The 27,059-nt window shown below is 45.8% G+C and overlaps 2 protein-coding genes across 2 annotated transcripts in view; one reads left to right on the top strand and one right to left on the bottom strand.

The window, feature by feature from the left end:
• GFM2 (GTP dependent ribosome recycling factor mitochondrial 2) overlaps positions 1–20,150 on the bottom strand; it is a 37,515-nt gene extending 17,365 nt beyond the window's left edge. Inside the window, exons 1-10 of the mRNA XM_038765917.1 lie at positions 20,102–20,150; positions 12,553–12,641; positions 10,763–10,835; positions 9,024–9,072; positions 8,461–8,558; positions 5,972–6,097; positions 5,794–5,882; positions 2,562–2,650; positions 974–1,034; positions 692–877 (exon numbers count right to left, since the gene is read on the bottom strand). Coding sequence (XP_038621845.1) covers positions 692–877; positions 974–1,034; positions 2,562–2,650; positions 5,794–5,882; positions 5,972–6,097; positions 8,461–8,558; positions 9,024–9,072; positions 10,763–10,835; positions 12,553–12,615 — 834 coding nt within the window. The 5' untranslated portion in view covers positions 12,616–12,641; positions 20,102–20,150. The remainder of the gene's footprint in view (positions 1–691; positions 878–973; positions 1,035–2,561; positions 2,651–5,793; positions 5,883–5,971; positions 6,098–8,460; positions 8,559–9,023; positions 9,073–10,762; positions 10,836–12,552; positions 12,642–20,101) is intronic.
• Positions 20,151–24,352: 4,202 nt separating this feature from the next.
• NSA2 (NSA2 ribosome biogenesis factor) overlaps positions 24,353–27,059 on the top strand; it is a 9,772-nt gene continuing 7,065 nt past the window's right edge. Inside the window, exon 1 of the mRNA XM_038765694.1 lies at positions 24,353–24,415. Within this exon, the coding sequence (XP_038621622.1) occupies positions 24,413–24,415 (3 nt within the window). The 5' untranslated portion in view covers positions 24,353–24,412. The remainder of the gene's footprint in view (positions 24,416–27,059) is intronic.

Below are 27,059 nucleotides of genomic sequence, written 5' to 3'. Positions count from 1 at the left end.
TCTGACTCTAAAGCCTGTGCTCTTTCCACTGAACCACGTTGCTTCTTGCACTGTTAAGCGCTTACCATATGCTTGGCATTGTACTAAGCATTGAGGTAGATACAAGCTAATCAGTTTGGACACACGGGACTCACAGTCCTAATCACTATTTTACAAAAGAGGGAACTATTATTACCATCATTAGCGTGTAATCACAGCATACACGCTTATGAGGGTGTCTGAGGAGGAGAACCTCCCTTACTTCCACCCAACACCCTCCTAACTGGCTCATGGAGGCTATTTGACTGTTCTGACTGAAAAAGGCGTAGCCCAGGGTGACCAGCTACAGAACCGGCTTCCCATGACTTCTCTGATAACTCTGGGAGCCAAGGACAGCCTTGACTGTATCCAATTCTACGTTGTGTATAATCCTGGTAGGTTGCTGGCCCTCAGGAAACGGTAAATAGGAATTCCCATTAAAACTCATGGTGCAGTTGGGTGAGAATCCTCACTAGTGAAGTCCAGGAATTTTAATTCAAATGTATTCCTCAGCTACAAAATAAAGGTCTTCTTCAGAAGGAAGGCAACTACCTGACTTGAGGAAAAAAAAAAACTGCATTTCAACCTCAAACTGGTATGCCTAAGGACTATATAACTTCTACGTTATCTGACTACTCTTTGTCATTTTAAGCACTGGGCATATTTACTTTACTTGTTCGATTAAAGCATTTCTTGCATCGCCGGCCTCCTTCAGCAATTCAGGATCATTTGTTTCACTGAGGAGTTCTCGCTTGAAGTGCTTTCCATCATCTGAATTAGCTGTGGGCTTCCAAATCACTTTTTCCTTGGTCACCACATCAACAAGTCCTACGAAAGATTTAGCCTCACCAATCGGCAGCTATAAGTGAAAGAAAAGTAAACATTAAGTCTCAGTTAGAAGCAGAAAAACTCAGTATTACGAATTTGATCATCTGAGGTTAATGAATCCTTTTACCTGTAAGAGCAGAGGCTTTGCCTTTAACTTCTCTCTGATGCTCTCAATGGCATAGGCAAAACTAGGAGAAATAAAGTGATGATCAGAGAAAATGGTTATCCACTCTATCAACTCAATCAATCAATCAATGGTATTTATTGAGTAGTTACTGTGGATACAATACTACTAAGCACAATATCCCAGAGTTAGAAGACAATCTTCTAGACTGTGAGCCCGTTGTTGGGTAGGGACCGTCTCTATATGTTGCCAACTTGTACTTCCCAAGCGCTTAGTACAGTGCTCTGCACCCAGTAAGCGCTCAATAAATACGACTGAATAAATGAATGGATTTATGGGTTAATTCTGAAAACACTGCTTTCACGTGACACTGAGAGCACAGTCATCGAAAGGCTCTTGAGGTCCCACGCCACAGCACAAATCTTAGGGGCCAAGTCCAAGGGAGCCGTTGCCACCACCAGATTCCAACTGTATGTGAAAGCCGCCCTCACCCCAGTTCTGACAAGTCCTAAGAATTAAATTAATTCAGGTCTTACAGACCCATTCACTCTTCAGAGCCTGCTTGTCTCTCCCAAAATCTGTTTCCCCTACCCCTCTTTTGCTCCTACACTCAAAGAGAAAAGTTGCCCCAAAAATTGTGGACCAACTGAAACGGCTTTTAAAAATTTAAGTTTCGGTTAAGGCATAGGACCCTATTTTCTCTCCCCTTCAAGGTAAAGTGCATTCTTGCCAGAGAGAAGTCCAGCACGGGCTTGGGTGTCAGAGGAACTGAGTTCTAATCCCAGCTCCGCTGTGTGACCTTGGGCAAGTCATGTAAATTATCTGTATCTCAGGCACTTGATCTGTAACATGGGGATTAAGATTGAGTCCTATGTGGGAAAGGGACTGTGATGGACCCAACTATCCTGTAATTACCCCAGCACTGAGTACAGTGCCTGGCACATAGTAAGTGTTTAACAAATACCACAATTATTATTATCATCCATGTCCCTTTTCTTCTTGGGCCCCTATCCAAGCAGCAGGACATGATGGCCCTGGGTTTTGCCCAGACAAAGGGGAAGGCAGCCTATAGTCAGGAGAGCCTGGGAAGCACTATCGCTGCTTGAGGGCAACAATGATGAATAGGAGACAGATGGAGGGATTCAGGCCTGCACCGAGAGGAAAAATCAGCTCCACCTAATCTACTAAACGGGTATCTAATCCCAGTTCAGTTAAGAACCGACTGAGGAAGTTTCCAGCACAGAAAAGGTTACTTCCCTTGGGTGCCTCTTTTGTAAAAATCTTCTTAAATTGCCAAAAATCAAATACTACAACTGATCATTTTAAAGAAAATCAACTAAACACTGCATTTGCGTTACTAACAGACACCACTGAATTCCCAGAGACTAAAACCTCTCCCACCTCGCGTCTCCCCTTCTACAGTCCACTCCTGGCATCCTTGTCCAAATTATGTGTCCTTTGGGTTTTCTAACACATTCAGGTCTCCTTCGGCAGGAAAATTTGGGTATTTTTCTAAGTTTTTGGTTAACAACCCCCAGACTGGTGTTTTTGTTTTCTCATTTTAAAATGTAAGACAACCACATTTCTCTACCTTGCTCCAGTTTTGTCCATTTTGTTTAAAAAACAGATTCGGGGAATGTGGTGCTTATCAGCTTGCCTCCATACCGTCAGAGTCTGGGCCTAAGGGAAAGACGGGAAAAAATGAAAACAGATTTAATAAAAGATTCAGAGGTCATGGGTTTGAATCCCGGCTCCGCCACTTGACAACTGTGTGACCTTGGGCAGGCCACTTAACCTCTCTGTGCCTCAGTTACCTCATCTGTAAAATGGGGATTAAGACTGTGAGCTCCACGTGGGACAGCCTGATCACCTTGTATCCCCCAAGCGCTAAGAACAGTGCTTTGCACATAGTAAGTGCTCAACAAATACCATCATTATTATTATTATGATCACATTGGGATACAATTAAATGTGGCTCTCACACCCTATCCAGGAACACACCATTCTCAGGGAATGGACGGATTATCATCATCATCACTGGCATTTATTGAGTGCTTATTGTACTAAGTGCTTGGAAGAGTACAATACAACAGAGTTGGTTGAGATGTTCTCTGCCCACAATGAGCTTACAGTCTTTTGGTTAAGCTCTAGTGCTCAGTGCTCTTGGGCATCACATTTCCTGAGTTGAGGAAACATGCTCCAATGGCTCCAACCACCGCCTATCACATCCTGGGGTAGTCAGGACATGACCAGTAAGGATCACATCTGGTTTATCATATTCCTGTGGGTCTGAGGATGGTAACTGGCCAGGTGCAGTATAAACCAAGAAATCAGTCAAGTCAATGGCACCGATTGAACGCTTACTGTGTGCAGAGCACTATACTAAAGTTTGAGTTGTTTTGTTTTGTTGTCTGTCTCCCCCTTCTAGACTGTGAGCCCACTGTTGGGTAGGGACCATCTCTATATGCTGCCGACTTCCAAAGCGCTTAGTACAGTGCTCTGCACACAGTAAGCACTCAATAAATACGATTGAATGAATGAATAAATCCCTCACAACCTCTACACAATAACTTTTCCCCCAAATAAACTTCAAAAAAATTAAATCTTTCAACACCTTTCAAAAGGTGAACAACTTCCTCCCAATTTTTTTTATGGTATCTGTTAAGCATTTACTATGGGCCAGGAAATATACTAAGCAGTGGGATAGATATGCTAATAAGGTTGGGCAGTCCATGCCCCACATGAGGCTCACAGCCTAGATGGGGTAACTGAGGTCCAGAAAAGTTAAGTGACTTGCCCGAAGTAACACAGCAGACACATGGCAGAGCTGGGATTAGACATTAGGTCCTTCTGACTCCCAATCCCTTGCTCTAACTACTACGTCATGCTGCTTCTCAGTTAGTGAGTTCACCTTAGGCTCAGACCCACTCTGCACCCTCAACCTCGAGACTGGATATTAAGCTAAAGTTTTGATTGAGTTTCTTTCCCAGGTTCCCATAAACTGGGAATGTTAGAAGAGATGGACCAGCTCCCCTAAAGTTTAATATAAGATCAATCTAAAGCCAAACAGACACCTCAGATATAGTTCTTCTACATGTGCAGTCCTTATTAGTTCTTCTGGATGATAAATATGACACCTGGAAAAAAAGATGAAGCTCTAAACATTTTCACTGAAAATATCCCTGTAAAACGGAAAGTGAGTTTTGGAAAACAAGCAACCGAAAAATACCTTCTGTAGATTTACAAACTTCAGTATCCATCTCATTTTCAGATATGACTTTTTGAGGTTTGGTTTGTGCATGTGAAACTTAGGAGTTTTAGGCATAATCCCTGGGTTGGTGGGTACCTGATAATTCTATTCTTCTTTTTTAATGAAAACCCAGAAATCTGATCAGAGAACCATGGGATTTGCAGATGCATAATCATATTTACTTTTACTTTATTATTTATTTACTTTACCGTAGCCTTTAAAGCCTATAGTAGGGAGTTTCTGATTGATGCAGAGGTGGATGGGCAACCAATGGAAGTTCTTGAGTGGGGTTACAAGGACTGAGCGGTATTGTAGAAAAATGAACCAGGCAGCACAGTGAAGTACAAACTGGAGTGGAGAGACAGGAGGCAGGGAGGTCAGCAAAGAGGCTGATGCAATAATCTAGGCGGGATAGGATAAATGCTTCGACTAACGTGTTAGCAGTTTGGATGGAGCGGAAAGGGTGGATTTTAGTGACGCTGTGAAGTTTGAACAGACAGAATTTGGTGACAGATTGAATATGTGCATTGAAAGAGATTAGCTGAGAATTCACTCTGCTGCCTGGATAATTTTTCTAAAAAATTAGTTCTCCATTTATTCACCCACTCCTTAAAAATCTACAAAGGTTGCCCTACCATCTCCTCACAAAAAAAAAAAAAGCACTCCTCTACCCACCTTTAAGGTACATAATCAGCTCTCCCTATTCCTATCTTGGTTCGTCTCCACCAACAACCCAACCCACACACCTCTCAAACTAGTTTCTGGGTCTCAATCTCATCTCTCGTGCCATCCATCTCTTGCTTACATCCTCCGTCCTGCATGGAACACCCTCCCACTTCATATCCAACAGACCACACTTTCTCATTATCAAAGCCATGCTACAATCAAATCTCCTCCAAGACGCCAACCTGATTTACCGTATCTCCCCAACCTATTCAGAGGAAACAAACTCGGGTCTGTTTCCCCCTAAGCACTTTGATAACTCACCCCTTCCCTGGCTCCACAGCACTTATCTACATACATACTCTGCTGCTTCCCCTATCTGTAATGTCTTACAGTCTTGTCTCCCCAACTAGACTGTAAGCTAAATACATCTACCAATGCCTAAAGAGAAGCAGTATGGCTTAGTGGATGGAACACGGGCCTGGGAATCAGAAGGACCTGGGTTCTACTCCTGGCTCTGCCACTTGTCTGCTGTGTGACCTTGGGCAAGTCACTTAGCTTCGGTGCACCTCAGTTACCTCATCTTTAAAATGGGGATTAAGACTGTGAGGCCCATGTGGGGCAGGGACTGTGTCCAACCTGATTACTTTGTATCTACTCCAGCACTTAGTATAGTGCCTGGCACAGAGTAAGCACTTAACAAATACCACAATTATTATTATTGTATTGCACTCTCCCAAGCACTCAGTACAGTGCCCTGCACTGATTGATGGATAACCATTATTATTACAGCTCAAGCCTTAATTTATACAAGCTGCCAGCTGGGATAAATAGAAATGTCTGTAGAAAAATCCCAGAGAATCCTGCACTACTCTAGTGTTTCCACTGTAAAATTAGCGTTGCTTTTTACCTCTACCCCAGCGGATGCATCGAAAACAGCCACAGCTCCATCCAATACCCTGAGGGAGCGCTCCACTTCCAGCGTGAAGTCCACATGACCTAAGGAACAAATCCACATAAATGGACCGAACACTGGAACCCGCAACGCTGACAGCCCACGTCCCTTCGCCGGCGGAACGGCACTGAACCTGGTGTGTCGATAAGGTTGACTCGATATCCCTTCCAGTCAAATGTGACGGCAGCTGACTGAATGGTGATGCCCCGTTCTCGCTCCTGGGCCATGAAATCTGTCACGGTGTCGCCTTCATCTACATCTAATCGGTAAGAAAATGGCGTTCACTTCAAACGGCTAGACGTCACACAACGATGTTTTAATCCACTTGGTGAAAGGTATGAAATGATTAAATGGAGGCTGTCAACAACTGCCTCCCTAGAAACACCTTGAGACCTGACAGCCTCTTGCCGAATGGCCCGGCCCAGGGGGAAGAGGTTGGGACTGGGGAATCAGGGCACCCGTGTTCCAGTCCCGGCTCCACCACTTGCCCGCTGTTTGACTTTGGGCACCTGTCTGGGCCTCAGCTTCCCCATCTGTAAAACTGTGATAAGGCTGTGAGCCCAAGGTGGAACAGGGATTGTGCCTGACCTCATAACCTTGTACCTATCCCAGAGCTTAGGACATAGTGAGGGCTTAAAATAGCCAATATTATTCTCACTGCATCCAGAAGTTCTTCTGAATGTTCATATTGTAATAAAAATTAAATGAGTGGGGGCCTGACCTCTCACTTGCTAGGCAGTGGTGAACTCGAAGGGCAGAGGAGATGGGGTCATGGCTTCCTGGAGGGTTTTTTTTTCTCCCCCGTAAAGTCAAAGCAGTAACTTTACTGCTACTGCTCAGGGATTTTCTCTATGGAACCTCATTAATGAAAATCCCAAGGATGGCTTTTCACTTGATACAAAAATCCACGGCTCCGTCCCCACCAATCCCTCTTCAAGCGTGATGGTGGATAGGAGGTGTCACAGCCCCCTCCCCTCACAGTCTCTGCTGAGCGTAAGAGAAGGCAGCGTGGCCTAGCAGACACAGCATAGGCCTGGAAGTTAGAAAAACCTGGGTTCAAATCCCAGCTCTGCCACTCATTTGTTGTATGACCTTGGGTAAGTCACTTACCTCAGTGCCTCAGTTACATCATCTGAAAAATGGGGATTAAGACTGTGAGCCCCAAGTAGAACATGAACTGTGTCCAACCTGATTACTAACCCAGCACTTCGTACAGTGCCAGCCCATAGTAAACACTTAAATACCACAAGAGAAAAACAAAACAACAAACAAAAAAACAAACAAACAAAACCCTTACAGGCAGCACTTACACTACTGAGTCGAGGTGGGAAACAAATCCTACAGAGCAAAACTATCCTTTGTCAATCCATCTTCATGATGAAATTCTCCAGAGGCAAGTGAATCTGTCACCAATGTAAGGGGGCTTGGCGTGCCAGGCTGAGTGGCATATGCCACCCACTGACTCGCCAGCAGGCCAGGGACGCTCAACATCTGGTTCACAATCAGGTAAACGTCTAAACTTCTCCACTGGAGTAAGCAGCCCCACTTAAAAGTGCAAGTTTCAGTAATCACTAAGTACTCGTGACATCTTATTTCACAGCAGAGAATCACAAAATGAGCAAATATTGACAAAGAAAAATTCAAGCTAAGAATGAGGGTTGGGACAATTGAGTTCCCACCACTAACAGCACGATTCATCTGGCAAAAGCAGGGCTTTTTTAGCCTTTCAGAAAAAGTGTGATGTGAGATCATTATCTCTCATTTGTACTGGGGACCCTGAAGGATAGACCTGGTGACTTACCCATAGCCACACACCATGTCGAGATCTCAAGGCATGATCTCTGTTTCCAAAAACAGTGTCATTGAAAACAGGGGTAATAATAACACACCAAGTCAAGATCTGAAGACATGATCTGTTTCCAAAAACAGTGTTGTTGACAACAAGGGTAAATAAAAACAAAAAATTCCTGAATATTTATATAGCTTCTTTCCAGGATCTAAGAGCTAGCAATTCTCTTTCCAGCAGTGAAAAAAATAGCGCTCTCCCCGGCACTCCTGTTTGTGAATGCATATTTTTTAAGCAACGCAAACATAAAAAGCCAGGAAAATGCTGAAGTTATGAATGCAGTTGCCATTTTCTCTTCCTGAGTGCTCTTTTTCTTTGCTATGAGAGTTCGTGGCTCAGTGGAAAGAGCACGGTGTTGGGGGTCAGAGGTCATGGGTTCTAATCCCTGCTTCGCCACTTCTCAGCTGTGTGACTTCGGGCAAGTCACTTCACTTCTCTGTGCCTCAGTTACCACAACTGTAAAATGGGGATTAAGACTGTGAGCCCCGCTTGGGACAACCTGATTACCTTGTATTAGCACTTACAACAGTGCTTGGCACACAGTAAGTGCTTAACAAATACCATCATCATCATCATTATTATTATTATTATTGTTATTATAATTGCAAGGCCTGGAGCTCGAAATGTATTGTTTCTATTGTGATGAACAATGTATGAAATTAATATTACAGTTGGAAATGCTGTGGCCTGTATATTTACACAATCAAAATACTTTCCAGTGCTGTTTTTAATTTCATCAAGGCTAATTAGGTGGGGGAGACAGGAATCATTCTAACCTCCCAGTGATCTGGTGTATCCGGAATAGTACAATATTCTTTCCGTGGTTGTGGTTTTCCCTGCATCAATGTGAGCCATAATGCCAATGTTACGGATTCTGTATAAAAAGAGAGATTTGGGGTGATAATTAACTTTAGGAGAACCTAAATTTGAAAATGTTTACTGAAATGCTAAACAGAAAAGCCAGTGAGGTGGAGTTCTACATTATAAATGGTATAGTATTTTTGTAATTTGTACCAAAGAACTACTTTTAGAAAAATGGAGGTCTTTACCAAACCTCCAGCTAAGTGTTTTGGTATAGATGGTCAAAGAAGTGAGATGATTGCAATCACTGGGACATATTTATTTTACTAAACGTATCCTCAAGACTGAAAAATGGAAAATTTGCATAACCTGATTGGTAGTTAATACATTTGTAACTTTATTAGAAATACTGTGAGATTCTAAAAGTAATTACTAGTAGCAGAAATTTAAAGCTCTCTAAATGAACACAAAATGAAAAGGAAAGAAATGTTTTGATAGCTCTCTAAATTCAAGAGGGCTCCTACAACTTATTACTTACTTCGATATAGGGGGATTGATGATGGAGCGCAGAGATTTGACATCATCTCCTGTAATGTCAAAGTGGGGAAAAATAAAAACTTAAAATTTAACTTAAGCAGGAAATATACCTTTATTTTATAGAACTTCCATGGTGTGTTATTTTAGTTCTTACAACAATTCAAACATATTAAAGAATCATTTCAACCAGATGGCACCTTTTTTGAATTTGTCAGCTTCTGAGCCCCTCACCCAAATTCTTACCCTTTTGGCCTGACAGTCATCTTCAACCTCTCGCTCTTCAATAGCTATTTCCTTTCGGCTTGCAAACATGCCTACATATCTCCTATTCTACAAAACCCCTCCCTCAACATCACTGCACCCTCCAGCTATCACCCCACCTCCCTCCTTCACTCCTACCCAAACTTCTTGAGCGAGTCATTTTCATCCACCGATTTTCCTTCCATCTGTCTATCCTTGGTTTTTCTGCCATCCTCTCCTAGTTCTCCTCCTACCTCGACACTTCACTCTAACAGCAGCCTATTCACTACACTTCGATCTCATAATAATAACTAAGCATTTACTATGTGCCAAGTGCTGGGGCAGATACAAGATCATCAGTTTGGACACAATCCCTGTCCACATGGAGCCCACAATCTAAATAGGAGGGCGTAGGATTTAATTTCTATTTTATAGGAAACTGAAGTACCGAGAAGTTAAGTGACTTGCTCAAGGCCACACAGTGGACAAGTGGTGGAGCTGAATTACAACCCAAGTCCTCTGATTTCCAGGCTGTGCTCTTTCCACTATGCTACACTGCTTCTCCGACTCACCGCCAATTCCTTTCACACATCCTCCCTCCAGCCTGGAGCCCCCTCCCACTTCGTAACCAGCAAACTGCCACTGCCCCTATCTTCAAAATCCTATTAAAATCATCTATCTCCTCCAAGAGGCCTTCCCTAACTAACCCCCTCATTTCTCCCAAGTGCTTAGTACAGTGCTCTGCATGTAATAAGCACTCAAATACCACTGATTGATTCCCCTACTCTACTGGCCCTTCCTTCTGTGTCACCTAAGCACTTGAGCCTGTACCCCTTACGCACCTGAATACTCACCTCACCCTCAGTCCCAAATCATTTCCCCAACCTGTAATTTATTTTAATGCCTGACCCCCTCACCAGACTGTGATCTTCTTGTGGGCAAGAATCATGTCTACCACCTCTTTCCCAGAACTTTCATGGTGCATTAGTTCTTAAAACAATTTAAAAATATTTAACTGTTTCAACCAGATGGCTCCTTTTTCGTATTTTCCAGCTTCCAAACCCCTCACCCAAATTCTACCAATTCCATCATACTCTCCCAAGCATGTAGTATGCTCTGCATACAATAGTTACTCAATAAATACCATTTATTTATTGATTATTATAAATTCCATGTGGGCAATATTGTATCAGAGCTGGGAGATATTTCAAAAGGTTCACTGTTTGCCTCTAATAAGATTAGGCCAAACTTTCCCCAAGTTCATTACTCTCTGAATCGATGTATCCTAAACAAAGGTTCACAGCTCAAAAGCCTTATTTAATGACCTGCATGAACCAATCCTAATTTTAGCAACTTCACTGTAAACAGTGTTTCCCTTTTGAAAACCAGATACGCGTGGAAAGGGATTAATATGCTAGAGTGGACTTATAAGAAATATGTTCGGCAGGAGTAGGAGGAAAGAGGAAGTTGAAAAATCCCAGAGAGAACTAAAATCTGTACCTGGTAGTGAACTGTAATGCTGTAGGATTAGTTTTGGGGTAATAATTGCTCTTCTTCTCCAGTGATTGATGAACTAAGGAAAAAAGAAAAAAAGCAGAAATTGTTTTTGCTGATGCACTGAAATGGATCACCTTCAAAAAAAAACAACTTTGGGAGGCACTGATTTAAACACTGTGAAACCAGTCCACATCTTCTGGAAAAATAATCTAACCTTGGCTTTATTGATACTGCCCTTCCCCTGGTTTTCCTCCTATTACTCTGGCTGTTCCTTCTAAATCTCTTTTGCGGGCTCCTCCTCAATGACTGATTCATTCGGTCACATTTACTGAGTGCTTACTGTGTGCAGAGCACTGTACTAAGTGCTTGGAAAGTACAATTCAGCAATAAAGAGAGACAATCCCTTCTCACACCGGGCTTACAGTCTAGAAGTGGGGAGACAAACATCAGAACAAGTAAACAGGCATCAATATAAATAGAATTATAGATATATACATATCGAAACAAATAAACAGGCATTAATATAAATAGAATTATAGATAAGTACAAATATACACAAGTGCTATGGGGCGGGGGGGGTGGGTAGAGCAAAGGGAGCGAGTCCGGGAGATGGGGAAGAGGGGGAGCTGAGGAAACGGGGGGCTTAGTCTGGGAAGACCTCTTGGAGGAGGTGAGACTTCAGTAGGGCTTTGAAGGGGGAAAGTGTGGTTGTTTGGCGGATTTGAGGAGGGAGGGCGTTCCGGGCCAGAGGTAGGATGTGGGCCAGAGGTCGATGGCGGGACAGGTGAGAACGAGGCAGTGAGAAAGTTAGCACCAAAGGAGCAGAGTGTGAGGGCTGGGATGTAGAAGGACAGAAGGGAGGTGAGGTAAGAAGGGGCAAGGTGATGGAGAGCTCTGAAGCAATAGTGAGGAGCTTCTGCTTGATATGGAGGTCAATAGGCAACCACTGGAGATTTTTTGAAGAGGGCCAGAATGTTTCTGTAGAAGGATAATCCGGCAGCAGAGTAAAGTATGGACTGAAGTGGAGAGAGACAGGAGGCTGGTCCCTTAAGGCTCACTTCTGGGTCCCCCTCTATTCTCCATCTACACCCACTCCCTTGGAAAACTCATCACTCCAATGGCTTCAACAACCATCGCTGTGTGGATGAGTCCCAAATCTACCCCTCCAGATCTAGAATATATCTACCAATTCTGTTGTACTGTACTCTCCCAAGTGCTCAGTAGTACTTAGATTGGCTGATTGCTATACTAGCTTAAAAGATATAATAATGCACCTCCTGAAGTGTGAACTAGTTCACTAGGAGCAACTCTTTTGCTGAATATAAATAATCTGCAAAATCAATCAATCAATCAATCGTATTTATTGAGCACTTACTGTGTGCAGAGCACTGTACTAAGCGCTTGGGAAGTACAAGTTAAGTTACAAGTATAAGTACAAAACTTCACATTGATTGTGGCATGGCAAGCTATTGCAAAGTTGTTACGCTCGCATCCAGTATATCATTACCAGTCTCAAAATTATTTGTTGACTATGTGCAGAGATCACTGTAGGATCCCTCACCAGTGAGATTTTCAACAACTTGTGCAACATGATTTAATTTTTTTATATAAATGCCCAGACCCCTCCCTGTTAACCCATGTTCCAAAACCTATTTGTACAGTCACCTTATGCATTGTTTTGATGTACTCTTCAGATCAGAAATATTCTGATTGATGATTCTGGCTGGCAACTTTTATAGCTCATTAAAAAGCAATTACTGAGTACATATTCAGCTAAATAAAAAATAACTTACACTGATATGCAGACTGCATACTTTTTGGTCTTTGACTACACACTTCTTCAAGATTGCCAACATTGTGGTTCTTCCACTATAACTGTACCCTGAAAACAGAAATACAAACTCAAATTTCAAGTGAACTTGTAAGAAATTATCTGACTAACAAATATGATCACTTGGAAAATCTAGTGCATGATTTCCTTCAAAGGAACAAATTTTTAAAATCTAAACTTTCTAAACTTAAAGAAAAATATTTGTTCTTCAGTTGTATTCCATTCTAAGAAATTAACCATTATTTTTATAAACAGATGGGGCTTTTACAAAAAGAAAACATAAAAGTGGTACAACACAACTGGCACTTTGTAACGTAATATTTTTGGCATGACTACGCAGTGGCCGCTTAGTAAATATATTTACTCCTACTACTATTTATACTGAAATATGGCAAAATTTTGAACTGTACAAGGAAGTCAGAAATGTCAATCAGGGAACACAAAATTTCCACTTCACAATATCATTTTTTTTGGTCCATTAAACTTGCAATATTATTAGTTGCTTCTAATCATTTCCACAGAACACGATTATTCCTCTTTTTTAAAATGGAATTTGTTAAAACAAATGGTATTTGTTAAGTGTTTACTAGGTGCCAAGCACTGTTCTAAGTGCTGGTGTAGACACAAGGTAATCAGGTTGCACCACCTTCCCACACTGTGCCCCCTCCTTCCTCTCCCCCTCACCCCCCTCTCCATCCCTCCCGCCTTACCTCCTTCCCTTCCCCACAGCACCTGTATATATGTATATATGTATGTATTTATTACTGTTTATTTTACTTGTACATGCCTATTCTATTTATTTTATTTTGTTAATATGTTTGGTTTTGTTCTCTGTCACCCCCTTCTAGACTGTGAGCCCACTGTTGGGTAGGGACCGTCTCTATGTGTTGCCAACGTGTATTTCCCAAGCGCTTAGTACAGTGCTCTGCACACAGTAAGCGCTCAATAAATACGATTGATTGATTGATTAATCCCCATTTTACAGATGAGACAATTGGGGCATAGAGAAGTTAAGTGACTTGCCCAAAGTCACACAGCAGACAAGTTGGCAGAGTCGGGATTACAACCCGTGCTCTTTCCACTAAACCACAGTGCTAGCGCTATGTGAGAGGAACTGTACTAAGCGCTGTAGTCATTAGCACTGGAAACACCACGGAGTTGACAATTTGCATTTTTGTGGCAATTGTTACATCAGCACATTTAACGACTTTTTCCAGGCTCTTCAGACCAAGTCTTCCTAACAATCTTCAGCTTATTTCTTGGCTGCTAGTTCCTTTATTATTGATTATCGATCCCAGGGGAGAAAAATTGCCAATTATTTCAATCTTCTCTCGCTGGGGTGGCCCTACACTACACTCTACACTACGCTGTAGTCCACTACACTCGCCCTGGGGTAGCTACAAGCAAATCAAGTTGGACCCAACCCCTACCCTGCATGGGGCTCACACTCTTATTCCCCATTCATTCATGAGAAGCAGCGTGGCTCAGTGGAAAGAGCCCGGGCTTTGGAGTCAGAGGTCACGGGTTCAAATCCCGGCTCTGCCGACTGTCAGCTGTGCGACTTTGGGCAAGTCACTTCACTTCTCTGGGCCTCCGTTTTCTTATCTGTAAAATGGGGATTAAGACTGTGAGCCTCCTGTGGGACAGCCTCATCACCTTGCAACCTCCCCAGTGCTTAGAACAGTGCTCTGCACATAGTAAGCGCTTAATAAATGTCATTATTAGTATTATTCATTCAATCGATCATATTTATTGAGCGCTTACTGTGTACGGAGCACTGCATTAAGCGCTTGGGAAGTGCAAATCGGCAACATATAGAGACGGTCCCTACCCAACAACGGGCTCACAGTCTAGAAGTAACAGTGAGAAGCAGCGTGGATCGGTGGAAAGAGCACGGGCTTGGGAGTCAGAGGTCATGGGTTCAAATCCCGGCTCCACCAACTGTCAGCTGTGTGACTTAAGGCAAGTCACTTAACTTCTCTGGGCCTCGGTTACCTCATCTGTAAAATACGGATTAAAACTGTGAGCCCCCTGTGGGACAACCTAATCACCTTGTAACCTCCCCAGCGCTTAGAACAGTGCTTTGCATAGTAAGCGCTTAATACCATCATCATTATTATTATTATTAGAAGGGGGAGACAGACATCAAAACAAGTAGACAGGTGTCAATACCATCAGAATAAACAGAATTATAGCTATATGCACAACAGAGAAGCAGCGTACCATCGGAATAAATGGAATTTTAGCTATATGCACAGCAGAGAAGCAGTGTGGCTCAGTGGAAAGAGCACGGGCTTGGGAGTCAGAGGTCATGGGTTCTAATCCCGACTCCCCCACATGTCTGCTGTGTGACCTTGGGCAAGTCACTTAACTTCTCTGTGCCTCAGTTACCTCCTCTGTAAAATGGGGATTAAGACCGTGAGCCCCACGTGGGACAATGTGATCACCTTGTATCCTCCCCAGCGCTTAGAACAGTGTACATAGTAAGCGCTTAAATGCCATTATTAATTAAATGGAGTAATAAATGTGTACAAATGTACACAGAGGAAAAGCAGGGCTCAGAATGGGAAGGCCTCCTGGAGGAGGTGAGCTCTCAGTAGGGATTTGAAGGGAGGAAGAGAGCTAGCTTGGCGGATGTGGGGAGGGAGGGCATTCTAGGCCTGGAGAAGGACGTGGGCCGGGGGTCAACGGCGGGACAGACAAGCCCACTGTTGGGTAGGGACTGTCTCTATGTGTTGCCAACTTGTACTTCCCAAGCGCTTGGTACAGTGCTCTGCACACAGTAAGCGCTCAATAAATACGACTGAATGAATGAATGACAGGACAGAACGAGGCCCGGTGAGGAGGTGAGCAGTGGCAGAGGACGTGGGCTGGGCTGGAGAAGGAGAGAAGGTTGGTGAGTAACAATAATAATAACAATGATGGCATTTATTAAGCGCTTACTATGTGCAAAGCACTGTTCTAAGCGCTGGGGAGGTTACAAGGTGATCAGGTTGTCCCACGGGGGGCTCACAGTCTTAATCCCCATTTTATTCCTTCATTCAATCGTATTTGTTGAGCGCTTACTGTGTGCAGGGCACTGGACTAAGCGCTTGGAAAATACAAATCGGCAACATAAAGAGACGGTCCCTACCCAACAACGGGCTCGCAGTCTAGACTGGGGGAGACGGACAACAAAGCAAAACATTCATTCATTCATTCAATCGTATTTATTGAGCGCTTACTGTGTGCAAAGCACTGTACTAAGCGCTTGGGAAGTACATGTTGGCAACATATAGAGATGGTCCCTACCCAACAACGGGCTCACAGTCTAGATTGGGGGAGACGGACAACAAAGCAAAACATTCATTCATTCACTCAATCGTATTTATTGAGCACTTACTGTGTGCAGAGCACTGTACTAAGCGCTTACGAAGTACGTGTTGGCAACATTTAGAGACGGTCCCTACCCAACAACGGGCTCACGGTCTAGAAGGGGGAGACGTCTAGACAACAAAACAAAATATATTAACAAAATAAAATAAATAGAATAGCAAACATGCAGACAGACGAGGTAACTGAGGCCCAGAGAATCAATCAATCAATTAATTGTATTTATTGAGCGCTTACTGTGTGCAGAGCACTGTACTACGTGCTTGGGAAGTACAAATTGGCAACACATAGAGACGGTCCCTACCCAACAGTGGGCTCACAGTCTAGAAGGGGGTGACAGAGAACAAAACCAAACATACTAACCAAATAAAATAAATAGAATAGGTATGCACAAGTAAAATAAAGAGTAATAAACACGTACAAACATATATACATATATACAGGTGCTGTGGGGAAGGGAAGGAGGTAAGGCGGGAGGGATGGAGCGGGGGAGAGGAAGGAGGGGGCTCAGTGTGGGAAGGCCTCCTGGAGGAGGTGAGCTCTCAGTAGGGCCTTGAAGGGAGGAAGAGAGCGAGCTTGGCGGATGTGGGGAGGGGGGGCATTCCGGGCCAGGGGGTGTATGGCGGATGTGTAGCGGGCCAAAAGCGAGTCAAATTGAGGAGCTGGATGTTCCCCAATACTGCAGGTGCCAGATCCAATTTTTCTTCATCAAACCGAGTAACTAAGCCGAAGCCATCATGAGGCCAAAATGAAAGGGTTCTGCTGAAGCGGTAGCAAGCCGAGACTAGATCATCATCATCATCAATCGTATTTACTGAGCGCTTACTGTGTGCAGAGCACTGTACTAAACGCTTGGGAAGTACAAGTTTGCAACATATAGAGACAGTCCCTACCCAACAGTGGGCTCACAGTCTAAAAGGGGGAGACAGAGAACAAAACCAAACATACCAACAAAATAAATAGAATAGATATGCACAACTAAAATAAATAAATAAATAAATAAATGAATAGAGTAATAAATGATGGCTCCATCTTCACGCCTCCTAAAGATGATTTCTTCCTTTGTCATCGGCAGGCATTGACTGAAAACATTTGTCTGTGGGGTGTGATGAAACCAATCCAATAATCTGCTTTTAACGCCCAACTCCTCCTCTAAACTCCTTGTGGGCAGGGGTCACATCGACCGACTCTGTTGGAGTGTCCCCTCCCGAGCGTTTTGTACGGGGCTCTCCACAAAGCGAGCGAGCGCTCAGTACATACCAGAGATCAATTGATAACCATGGATCGATAAGCAGTATGGCATAGGGACAGGGCACGGGCCTGGGAGTCACGGGGTTTGCTGCCATCTGCCTGCCGCATGACCTTGGACGAGTCACCCAACTCCTCTGTGCCTCAGTGGCTTGCCCAAGGTCACCCAGCTGAGAATCGGCAGAGCTGGGATTAGAACTACTCGTACATATTTACTTACTTGTACATTTAGTTGTACATATTTACTATTCTATTTACTTTATTTTGTTAATATGTTTTGTTTTGTTGTCTGTCTCCCCCTTCTAGACTGTGAGCCTGCTGTTGGGTGGGGACTGTCTCTAGATGTTGCCAGCTTGTACTTCCCAAGCACTTAGTATGGTGCTCTGCACACAGTAAGCACTTAATAAATACGATTGATGATGATGATGATTTATTACTCCACTTATTTTTTTTGTACATATTTATTCTATTTATTTTATTTTGTTAATATGTTTTGTTTTGTTGTCTGTCTCCCCCTTCTAGACTGTGAGCCCGCTGTTGGGTAGGGACCGTCTCTAGATGTTGCCAACTTGGACTTCCCAAGCGCTTAGTCCAGTGCTCTGCACACAGTAAGCACTCAATAAATACACTTGAATGAATGAATGAATTTCCCCTCCCCACAGCACCTGTATATATGTACGTATGCATTTATTACTCTACTTATTTTATTTGTTCATATTTATTTTATTTTGTTAATATGTTTTGTTTTGTTGTCTGTCTCCCCCTTCTAGACTGTGAGCTCACTGTTGGGTAGGGACCGTCTCTAGATGTTGCCAACTTGGACTTCCCAAGCGCTTAGTCCAGTGCTCTGCACACAGTAAGCACTCAATAAATACGCTTGAATGAATGAATGAATTTCCCCTCCCCACAGCACCTGTATATATGTACGTATGCATTTATTACTCTACTTATTTTATTTGTTCATATTTATTTTATTTTGTTAATATGTTTTGTTTTGTTGTCTGTCTCCCCCTTCTAGACTGTGAGCCCACTGTTGGGTAGGGACCGTCTCTAGATGTTGCCAACTTGAACTTCCCAAGCGCTTAGTACAGTGCTCTGCATACAGTGAGCGCTCAATAAATACGATTGAATGAATGAATGAACTTCCCCTCCCCACAGAACCTGTGGAGAAGCAGCGTGGCTCAGTGGAAGGAGCCCGGCTTTGGAGTCAGAGGTCATGGGTTCGAATCCCGGCTCCGCCACAAGTCTGCTGTGTAACCTTGGGCAAGTCACTTAACTTCTCTGAGCCCGTTACCTCATCTGTAAAAATGGGGATTGAGATTGTGAGCCCCACGTGGGACAACCTAATCACCTTGTATCCTCCCCAGCGCTTAGTACAGTGCTTTGCACATAGTAAGTGCTTAACGAATGCCATCATTATTATTATTATTATATATGTTTGTATGTATTTATTACTCCACTTATTTATTTTATTTATACATATTTATTCTGTTTATTTTATTTTGTTAATATGTTTGGTCTTGTTGTCCGTCTCCCCCTTCTAGACTGTGAGCCCGCTGCTAGGTAAGGACCGTCTCTAGACGTTGCCAACTTGTACTTTCCAAACGCTTAGTCCAGTGCTCTGCACACAGTAAGCGCTCAATAAATACGATTGAATGAATGAATGAATGAACTTCCCCTCCCCACAGCACCTGTATATATGTGTATATTTATTACTCTACTTCTTTATTTTATTTATACAAATTTATTCTATTTATTTTATTTTGTTTGGTTTGGTTTGGTTGTCCATCTCCCCCTTCTAGACTGTGAGCCCGCTGCTGGGTAGGGACCGTCTCTATACGTTGCCAACTTGTCCTTCCCAAGCGCTTAGTCCAGTGCTCTGCACACAGTAAGCGCTCAATAAATACGATTGAATGAATGAATGAATGAACTTCCCCTCCCCACAGCACCTGTTTATACGTGTATACTTATTACTCCACTTATTTATTTTATTTGTACATATTTATTCTATTTATTTTATTTTGTTAACATGTTTGGTTTTGTTGTCCGTCTCCCCCTTCTAGACTGTGAGCCCGCTGCTGGGTAGGGACCGTCTCTATTTGTTGCCAACTTGGACTTCCCAAGCGCTTAGTCCAGTGCTCTGCACACAGTAAGCGCTCAATAAATACGATTGAATGAATGAACTTCCCCTCCCCACAGCACCTGTTTACACGTATATATTTATTACTCCACTTATTTATTTTATTTGTACATATTTATTCTATTTATTTTATTTTGTTTGGTTTTGTTGTCCGTCTCCCCCTTCTAGACTGTGAGCCCGCTGCTGGGTAGGGACCGTCTCTAGACGTTGCCAACTTGGACTTCCCCAGCGCTTAGTCCAGTGCTCTGCACACAGTAAGCGCTCAATAAATACGATTGATTGATTGATTGATTGATGTTGCCAACTTGTCCTTCCCAAGCGCTTAGTCCAGTGCTCTGCGCACAGTAAGCGCTCAATAAATACGATTGAATGAATGAATTTTTTTTAGACTGTGAGCCCACTGTTGGGTAGGGACTGTCTCTATATGTTGCCAACTTGTACTTCCCAAGCGCTTAGTCCAGTGCTCTGCGCACGGTAAGCGCTCAATAAGTACGATTGAATGAATGAATGAACCCACGACCTCTGACTCTTCTAGACTGTGGGCCCGCCATTGGGCAGGGACCGTCTCTAGATGTGGCCAACTTGTCCTTCCCAAGCGCTTAGTCCAGTGCTCTGCACGCAGTAAGCGGGCGCTCAATAAATACGACTGAATGACTGACTGACTGACTCCAAAGGCCGGGCTCTCTGCACTGAGGCACGCTGGTTCTCTCACGGCGAGCCCGGGCGGAGGAGGGGAAGTGAAAGGACTTACCGAAGGTGAGGCCGGGGCGGACAGGTGTCGGGGTGTGTGTGTGGGTGTGTGGGTGGGTGTGGGTGTGGGTGTGGGTGTGTGTGTGGGTGTGTGTGTGTGTGTGTGTTGTAAGGCGGGGTCCGTGTGTCCCCCGGGCCCCGCGCCTTCTCCGGCCCAGCAACCCGGGAGAGGCCGGGCCTAAGGCCTACCCGAGGCGCACCGGCTGCAAGGCGCTCCAGCGAAACTGAGCATGCGCACAGTGAGCAGGAGCCCCGCCCCCCCGCCCGCCTCTCCGCGCGGCCCCGCCCACCTCTCCGCGCGCCCCCACCTACTCCCTGCACGGCCCCGCCCGCCTCTCCGCGAGGCCCCACCCACTCCCTTCAGGCCCCGCCCATCTCTCCGCGCGCCCCCACCAACTCCCTGCACGGGCCCGCCCACCTCTCCGCGAGGCCCCACCCGCTCCCTGCAGGCCCCGCCCACCTCTCCGAGCGCCCCACTTACTCCTTGCACAGCCCCGCCCACCTCCCCGAGAGCCCCGCCCACTCCCTGCACGGCCCCGCCCACCTCTCTGCCCGGCCCCATTCACTCCCCGCACGGCCCCACTCACTCCCCTCATGGCCCCGCCCACCTCTCCGCACGGCCCCCGCCCACACCCTGTACGGCCCCGCCCACCTCTCCGCACGGCCCCACTAACTCCCCGCACGGCCCCGCCCACCTCTCCACCCGGCCCCACCCACTCTCCTCAAGGCCCCGCCCACCTCTCCACCCGGGCCCGCCCACTCCCTGAACGGCCCCGCCCACCTCAACGCACGGCCCCACCCACCTCTCCACCCGGCCCCACCCACTCCCTGCACGGCCCCGCCCACCTCTCCGCACGGCCCCACCCACTCCCCTCATGGCCCCGCCCACCTCTCCGCACGGCCCCGCCCACTCCCCCTCATGGCTCCGTCCACCTCTCCACAGGCCCCGCCCACTCCTTGCACGGCCCCTCCCACCTCTCCGCACGGCCCACCCTCACCCTGTATGGCCCCGCCCATCTCCCCGCACGGCCCCGCCCACTCCCCGTACGGCCCCGCCCACCTCTCCGCACGGCCCCACTCACACCCTGCACACGGCCCCGCCCACCTCTCCGCACGGCCCCACCCACTCCCCTCGCGGCCCCGCCCACCTTGGAGAAGCCGCGTGGCTCAGTGGAAAGAATCCGCCCTTTGGAGTCCGAGGTCGTGGGTTCAAATCCCGACTCCGCCAATTGTCAGCTGCGTGACTTCGGGCAAGTCGCTTCGCTTCTCCGGGCCTCAGTTCCCTCACCTGTAAAATGGGGATGAAGCCTGTGAGCCCCCCGTAGGACAACCTGATTACCTCGTACCCCCCCCTCCAGCGCTGAGAACAGTGCTTTGCACATAGTAAGCGCTTAGTAAATGTCATCATCATCATTCATTCATTCAATCGTATTTATTGAGCGCTTACTGTGTGCAGAGCACTGTACTAAGCGCTTGGGAAGTCCAAGTTGGCAACATCTAGAGACGGTCCCTACCCAACAGCCGGCTCACAGTCTAGAAGGGGGAGACAGAGAACAAAACAAAACAGATTAACAAAATAAAATAAATAGAATAAATATGTAAAAATAAAGTAAATAGATACGATTGAATGAATGGGCTCATCATCATCTTCTCGACTGTGATCCCACTGTTGGGTAGGGACTGTCTCTATATGTTGCCAATTTGTACTTCCCAAGCGCTTAGTACAGTGCTCTGCACATAGTAAGCGCTCAATAAATACGATTGATGATGATGATGATGATGGAGTTTCAAGTGCTCAGTAGTGCTCTGTACACAGTGGTGCTCAATAAATACGATTGAATGAATGAATGGGCTCATCTTCTTCTTCTAGACTGCGAGCCCACTGTTGGGTAGGGACCGTGTCTATCTGTTGCCGAATTGGACTTTCCGAGCACTTAGTCCAGTGCTCTGCACACAGTAGGGGCTCAATCAATACGATTGAATGAATGAATGAATGAATGAATGAATGGGCTCATCATCATCTTCTCGACTGCGAGCCCACTGTTGGGTAGGGACCGTGTCTATCTGTTGTCGAATTGGACTTTCCGAGCGCTTAGTCCAGTGCTCTGCACACAGTAAGCGCTCAATAAATTCATTCATTCATTCATTCATTCAATCGTATTTATTGAGCACTTACTGTGTGCAGAGCACTGGACTAGTAAGCGCTTGGGAAGTCCAAGTTGGCAACATCTAGAGACAGTCCCTACCCAACAGCGGGCTCACAGTCTAGAAGGGGGAGACAGACAACAAAACCAAACATATCACCAAAATAAAATAAGTAGAATAAATATGTACAAATAAAATAAATACGATTGGATGAGTGAATGAGTGGGCTCATCATCATCTTCTCGACTGTGAGCCCACTGTTGGGTAGGGACCGTCTCTATCTGTTGCCCAATTGGACTTTCCGAGTGCTTAGTCCAGTGCTCCACACACAGGAAGCGCTCAATGAATATGATTGAATGAATGAATGAATGAATGGGCTCATCATCTTCCTCATCACCATCATCAATTGTATTTATTGAGCGCTTACTATGTGCAGAGCACAACTGCGAGCCCACTGTTGGGTAGGGACCGTCTCTACCTGTTGCCGAATTGGACTTTCCGAGCGCTTAGTCCAGTGCTCTGCACACAGTAAGCGCTCAATAAATTCATTCATTCATTCATTCATTCAATCGTATTTATTGAGCACTTACTGTGTGCAGAGCACTGGACTAGTAAGCGCTTGGGAAGTCCAAGTTGGCAACATCTAGAGACAGTCCCTACCCAACAGCGGGCTCACAGTCTAGAAGGGGGAGACAGACAACAAAACCAAACATATCACCAAAATAAAATAAGTAGAATAAATATGTACAAATAAAATAAATACGATTGGATGAGTGAATGAGTGGGCTCATCATCATCTTCTCGACTGTGAGCCCACTGTTGGGTAGGGACCGTCTCTATCTGTTGCCCAATTGGACTTTCCGAGTGCTTAGTCCAGTGCTCCACACACAGGAAGCGCTCAATGAATATGATTGAATGAATGAATGAATGAATGGGCTCATCATCTTCCTCATCACCATCATCAATTGTATTTATTGAGCGCTTACTATGTGCAGAGCACAACTGCGAGCCCACTGTTGGGTAGGGACCGTCTCTACCTGTTGCCGAATTGGACTTTCCGAGCGCTTAGTCCAGTGCCCTGCACACAGTAAGCGCTCAATAAATTCATTCATTCATTCATTCATTCAATCGTATTTATTGAGCGCTTACTGTGTGCAGAGCACTGGACTAAGCGCTCGGAAAGTCCAATTCGGCAACAGATACAGACGGTCCCTACCCAACAGTGGGCTCACAGTCTAGAAGGGGGGAGACAGACAACAAAACATATCACCAAAATAAAATAAGTAGAATAAATATGTACAGATAAAATAAATGTGATTGGATGAATGAATGGGCTCATCATCATCTTCTCGACTGTGAGCCCACTGTTGGGTAGGGACTGTCTCTACCTGTTGCCGAATTGGACTTTCCGAGCGCTTAGTCCAGTGCTCTGCACACAGTAGGCGCTCAATAAATACGATTGAATGAATGAATGAATGAATGAATGAATGAATGGGCTCATCATCTTCTCGACTGTGAGCCCACTGTTGGGTAGGGACCGTCTCTACCTGTTGCCGAATTGGACTTTCCGAGCGCTTAGTCCAGTGCTCCGCACACAGTAGGCGCTCAATCAATACGAATGAATGAATGAATGAATGAATGAATGAATGAATGAGCTCATCATCTCCTTCTGGACTGTGAGCCCACTGTTGGGTAGGGACCGCCTCTACCTGTTGCCGAATTGGACTTTCAAGCGCTCAGTACAGTGCTCTGCACACGGCAAGCGCTCAGTAAATTCATTCATTCATTCATCCAATCCTATTTATTTCTCAATAAATTCGTTCATTCACTCAGTAAGCGCTCAATCAATATGAATGGATGAATGAGTGGATGAATGAATGAAGATCAGCAGCAGCAAGCAGGAGCCGTGGGGTGGTCCGGGCCCCCTGCGCATGCGGCGGGCGAGGTGTGTGTGTGACGGCCAAATGGCGCCGGGCGGGGCGGCTTCCGGTTCCCCGGCCGCCTCCGCCGCCGAGGCCGAGGCGGGCCGGGCGGGCCGAGAGTGCCGGCGGAACGGCGCGCGGGGCGGCGTCGGGGGCAGGCCGGACCGCTGAGCGGGGACTCCTTCCTTCCTCCGACTGCAAACACGCGCAGCCCTTTCCCCCCACCGAACAACGACGCCGCCGACATGGTGAGGGGAAAACCGGGGGGAAAACACAGAGTGTGTGTGTGTGTGTGTGTGTGTGTGTGTGTGTGTGTGTGTGTGTGAGAGAGAGAGAGAGAGAGAGGGAACGGGAAGGCCCCCCCTGAGTCCGTTGTGATAATAATAATAATGATATTTATTAAGCGCTTACTATGTGCAAAGCACTGTTCTAAGCGCTGGGGCGGAGGGAAGCCGGGGAAGAGAGAGAAAACAGGAAGGTCCCGGTGAGCCCGTTGTAATAATAAGAATGATGGCGTTTATTAAGCGCTTACTATGTGCAAAGCGCTGTTCTAAGCGCTGGGGCGGAGGGAAGCCGGGGAAGAGAGAGAGAGAGAGCATAGGAAGGTCCCAGTGAGCCCGTTGTAATAATAAGAATGATGGCGTTTATTAAGCGCTTACTATGTGCAAAGCGCTGTTCTAAGCGCTGGGGTGGAGGGAAGCCGGGGAAGAGAGAGAGAAAACAGGAAGGTCCCGGTGAGCCCGTTGTAATAGTAATAATGATGGCGTTTATTAAGCGCTTACTATGTGCAAAGCGCTGTTCTAAGCGCTGGGGTGGAGGGAAGCCGGGGAAAAGAGAGAAAACAGGAAGGTCCCAGTGAGCCCGTTGTAATAATAATAACAATGATGGCATTTATTAAGCGCTTATTATGTGCAAAGCACTCTTCTAAGCGCTGGGGCGGAGGGAAGCCGGGGATAAGAAAGAGAGCATAGGAAGGTCCTGGTGAGCCCGTTGTAATAATAAGAATGATGGCGTTTATTAAGCGCTTACTATGTGCAAAGCGCTGTTCTAAGCGCTGGGGCGGAGGGAAGCTGGGGAAGAGAGAGAGAGAGAACGTAGGAAGGTCCTAGTGAGCCCGTTGTAATAATAATAGTGATGGCATTTATTAAGCGCTTACTATGTGCAAAGCGCTGTTCTAAGCGCTGGGGTGGAGGGAAGCCGGGGAAGAGAGAGAAAACAGGAAGGTCCCAGTGAGCCCGTTGTAATAATAAGAATGATGGCGTTTATTAAGCGCTTACTATGTGCAAAGCGCTGTTCTAAGCGCTGGGGCGGAGGGAAGCCGGGGAAGAGAGAGAGAGAGAGCATAGGAAGGTCCTAGTGAGCCCGTTGTGATAATAATAATGATAATAATGGCATTTATTAAGCGCTTACTATGTGCAAAGCGCTGTTCTAAGCGCTGGGGCGGAGGGAAGCCGGGGAAGAGAGAGAGAGAGCATAGGAAGGTCCTAGTGAGCCCGTTGTGATAATAATAATGATAATAATGGCATTTATTAAGCGCTTACTATGTGCAAAGCGCTGTTCTAAGCGCTGGGGCGGAGGGAAGCCGGGGAAAAGAGAGAAAACAGGAAGGTCCCAGTGAGCCCGTTGTAATAGTAATAATGATGGCGTTTATTAAGCGCTTACTATGTGCAAAGCGCTGTTCTAAGCGCTGGGGCGGAGGGAAGCCGGGGAAGAGAGAGAGAGAGCATAGGAAGGTCCTAGTGAGCCCGTTGTGATAATAATAATGATAATAATGGCATTTATTAAGCGCTTACTATGTGCAAAGCGCTGTTCTAAGCGCTGGGGCGGAGGGAAGCCGGGGAAGAGAGAGAAAACAGGAAGGTCCCAGTGAGCCCGTTGTAATAGTAATAATGATGGCGTTTATTAAGCGCTTACTATGTGCAAAGCGCTGTTCTAAGCGCTGGGGCGGAGGGAAGCCGGGGAAGAGAGAGAGAGAGAGCATAGGAAGGTCCTAGTGAGCCCGTTGTAATAATAAGAATGATGGCGTTTGTTAAGCGCTTACTATGTGCAAAGCGCTGTTCTAAGCGCTGGGGTGGAGGGAAGCCGGGGAAGAGAGAGAGAAAACAGGAAGGTCCCGGTGAGCCCGTTGTAATAATAATAATGATGGCGTTTATTAAGCGCTTACTATGTGCAAAGCGCTGTTCTAAGCGCTGGGGCGGAGAGAAGCTGGGGAAGAGAGAGAGAGAGAGAGAGCATAGGAAGGTCCCAGTGAGCCCGTTGTAATAATAAGAATGATGGCGTTTATTAAGCGCTTACTATGTGCAAAGCGCTGTTCTAAGCGCTGGGGCGGAGGGAAGCCGGGGAAGAGAGAGAGAGAGAGCATAGGAAGGTCCTAGTGAGCCCGTTGTAATAATAATAGTGATGGCATTTATTAAGCGCTTACTCTGTGCAAAGCACTGTTCTAAGCGCTGGGGTGGAGGGAAGCCGGGGAAAAGAGAGAAAACAGGAAGGTCCCAGTGAGCCCGTTGTAATAGTAATAATGATGGCGTTTATTAAGCGCTTACTATGTGCAAAGCGCTGTTCTAAGCGCTGGGGCGGAGGGAAGCCGGGGAAGAGAGAGAGAGAGAGCGTAGGAAGGTCCTAGTGAGCCCGTTGTAATAATAATAGTGATGGCGTTTGTTAAGCGCTTACTATGTGCAAAGCGCTGTTCTAAGCGTTGGGGCGGAGGGAAGCCGGGGAAAAGAGAGATTGTGTGTGTGTGAGAGAGAGGGAGAGAACAGGGAGGTCCCAGTGAGCCCGTTGTAATAATAATGATGGCGGCAACTATTAAGCGCTTACTATGTGCAAAGCGCTGTTCTAAGCGCTGGGGCGGAGGGAAGCCGGGGAAGAGAGAGAGAGAAAGAGAGAGAGAGT

Source organism: Tachyglossus aculeatus, chromosome 23 (genome assembly GCF_015852505.1).
Source record: "Tachyglossus aculeatus isolate mTacAcu1 chromosome 23, mTacAcu1.pri, whole genome shotgun sequence".
In the NCBI taxonomy this organism is placed as follows: Eukaryota; Metazoa; Chordata; class Mammalia; order Monotremata; family Tachyglossidae; genus Tachyglossus; species Tachyglossus aculeatus.
Note: the sequence above shows the minus strand (reverse complement) of the source record. Positions and strands in the feature narration are given on the sequence as shown.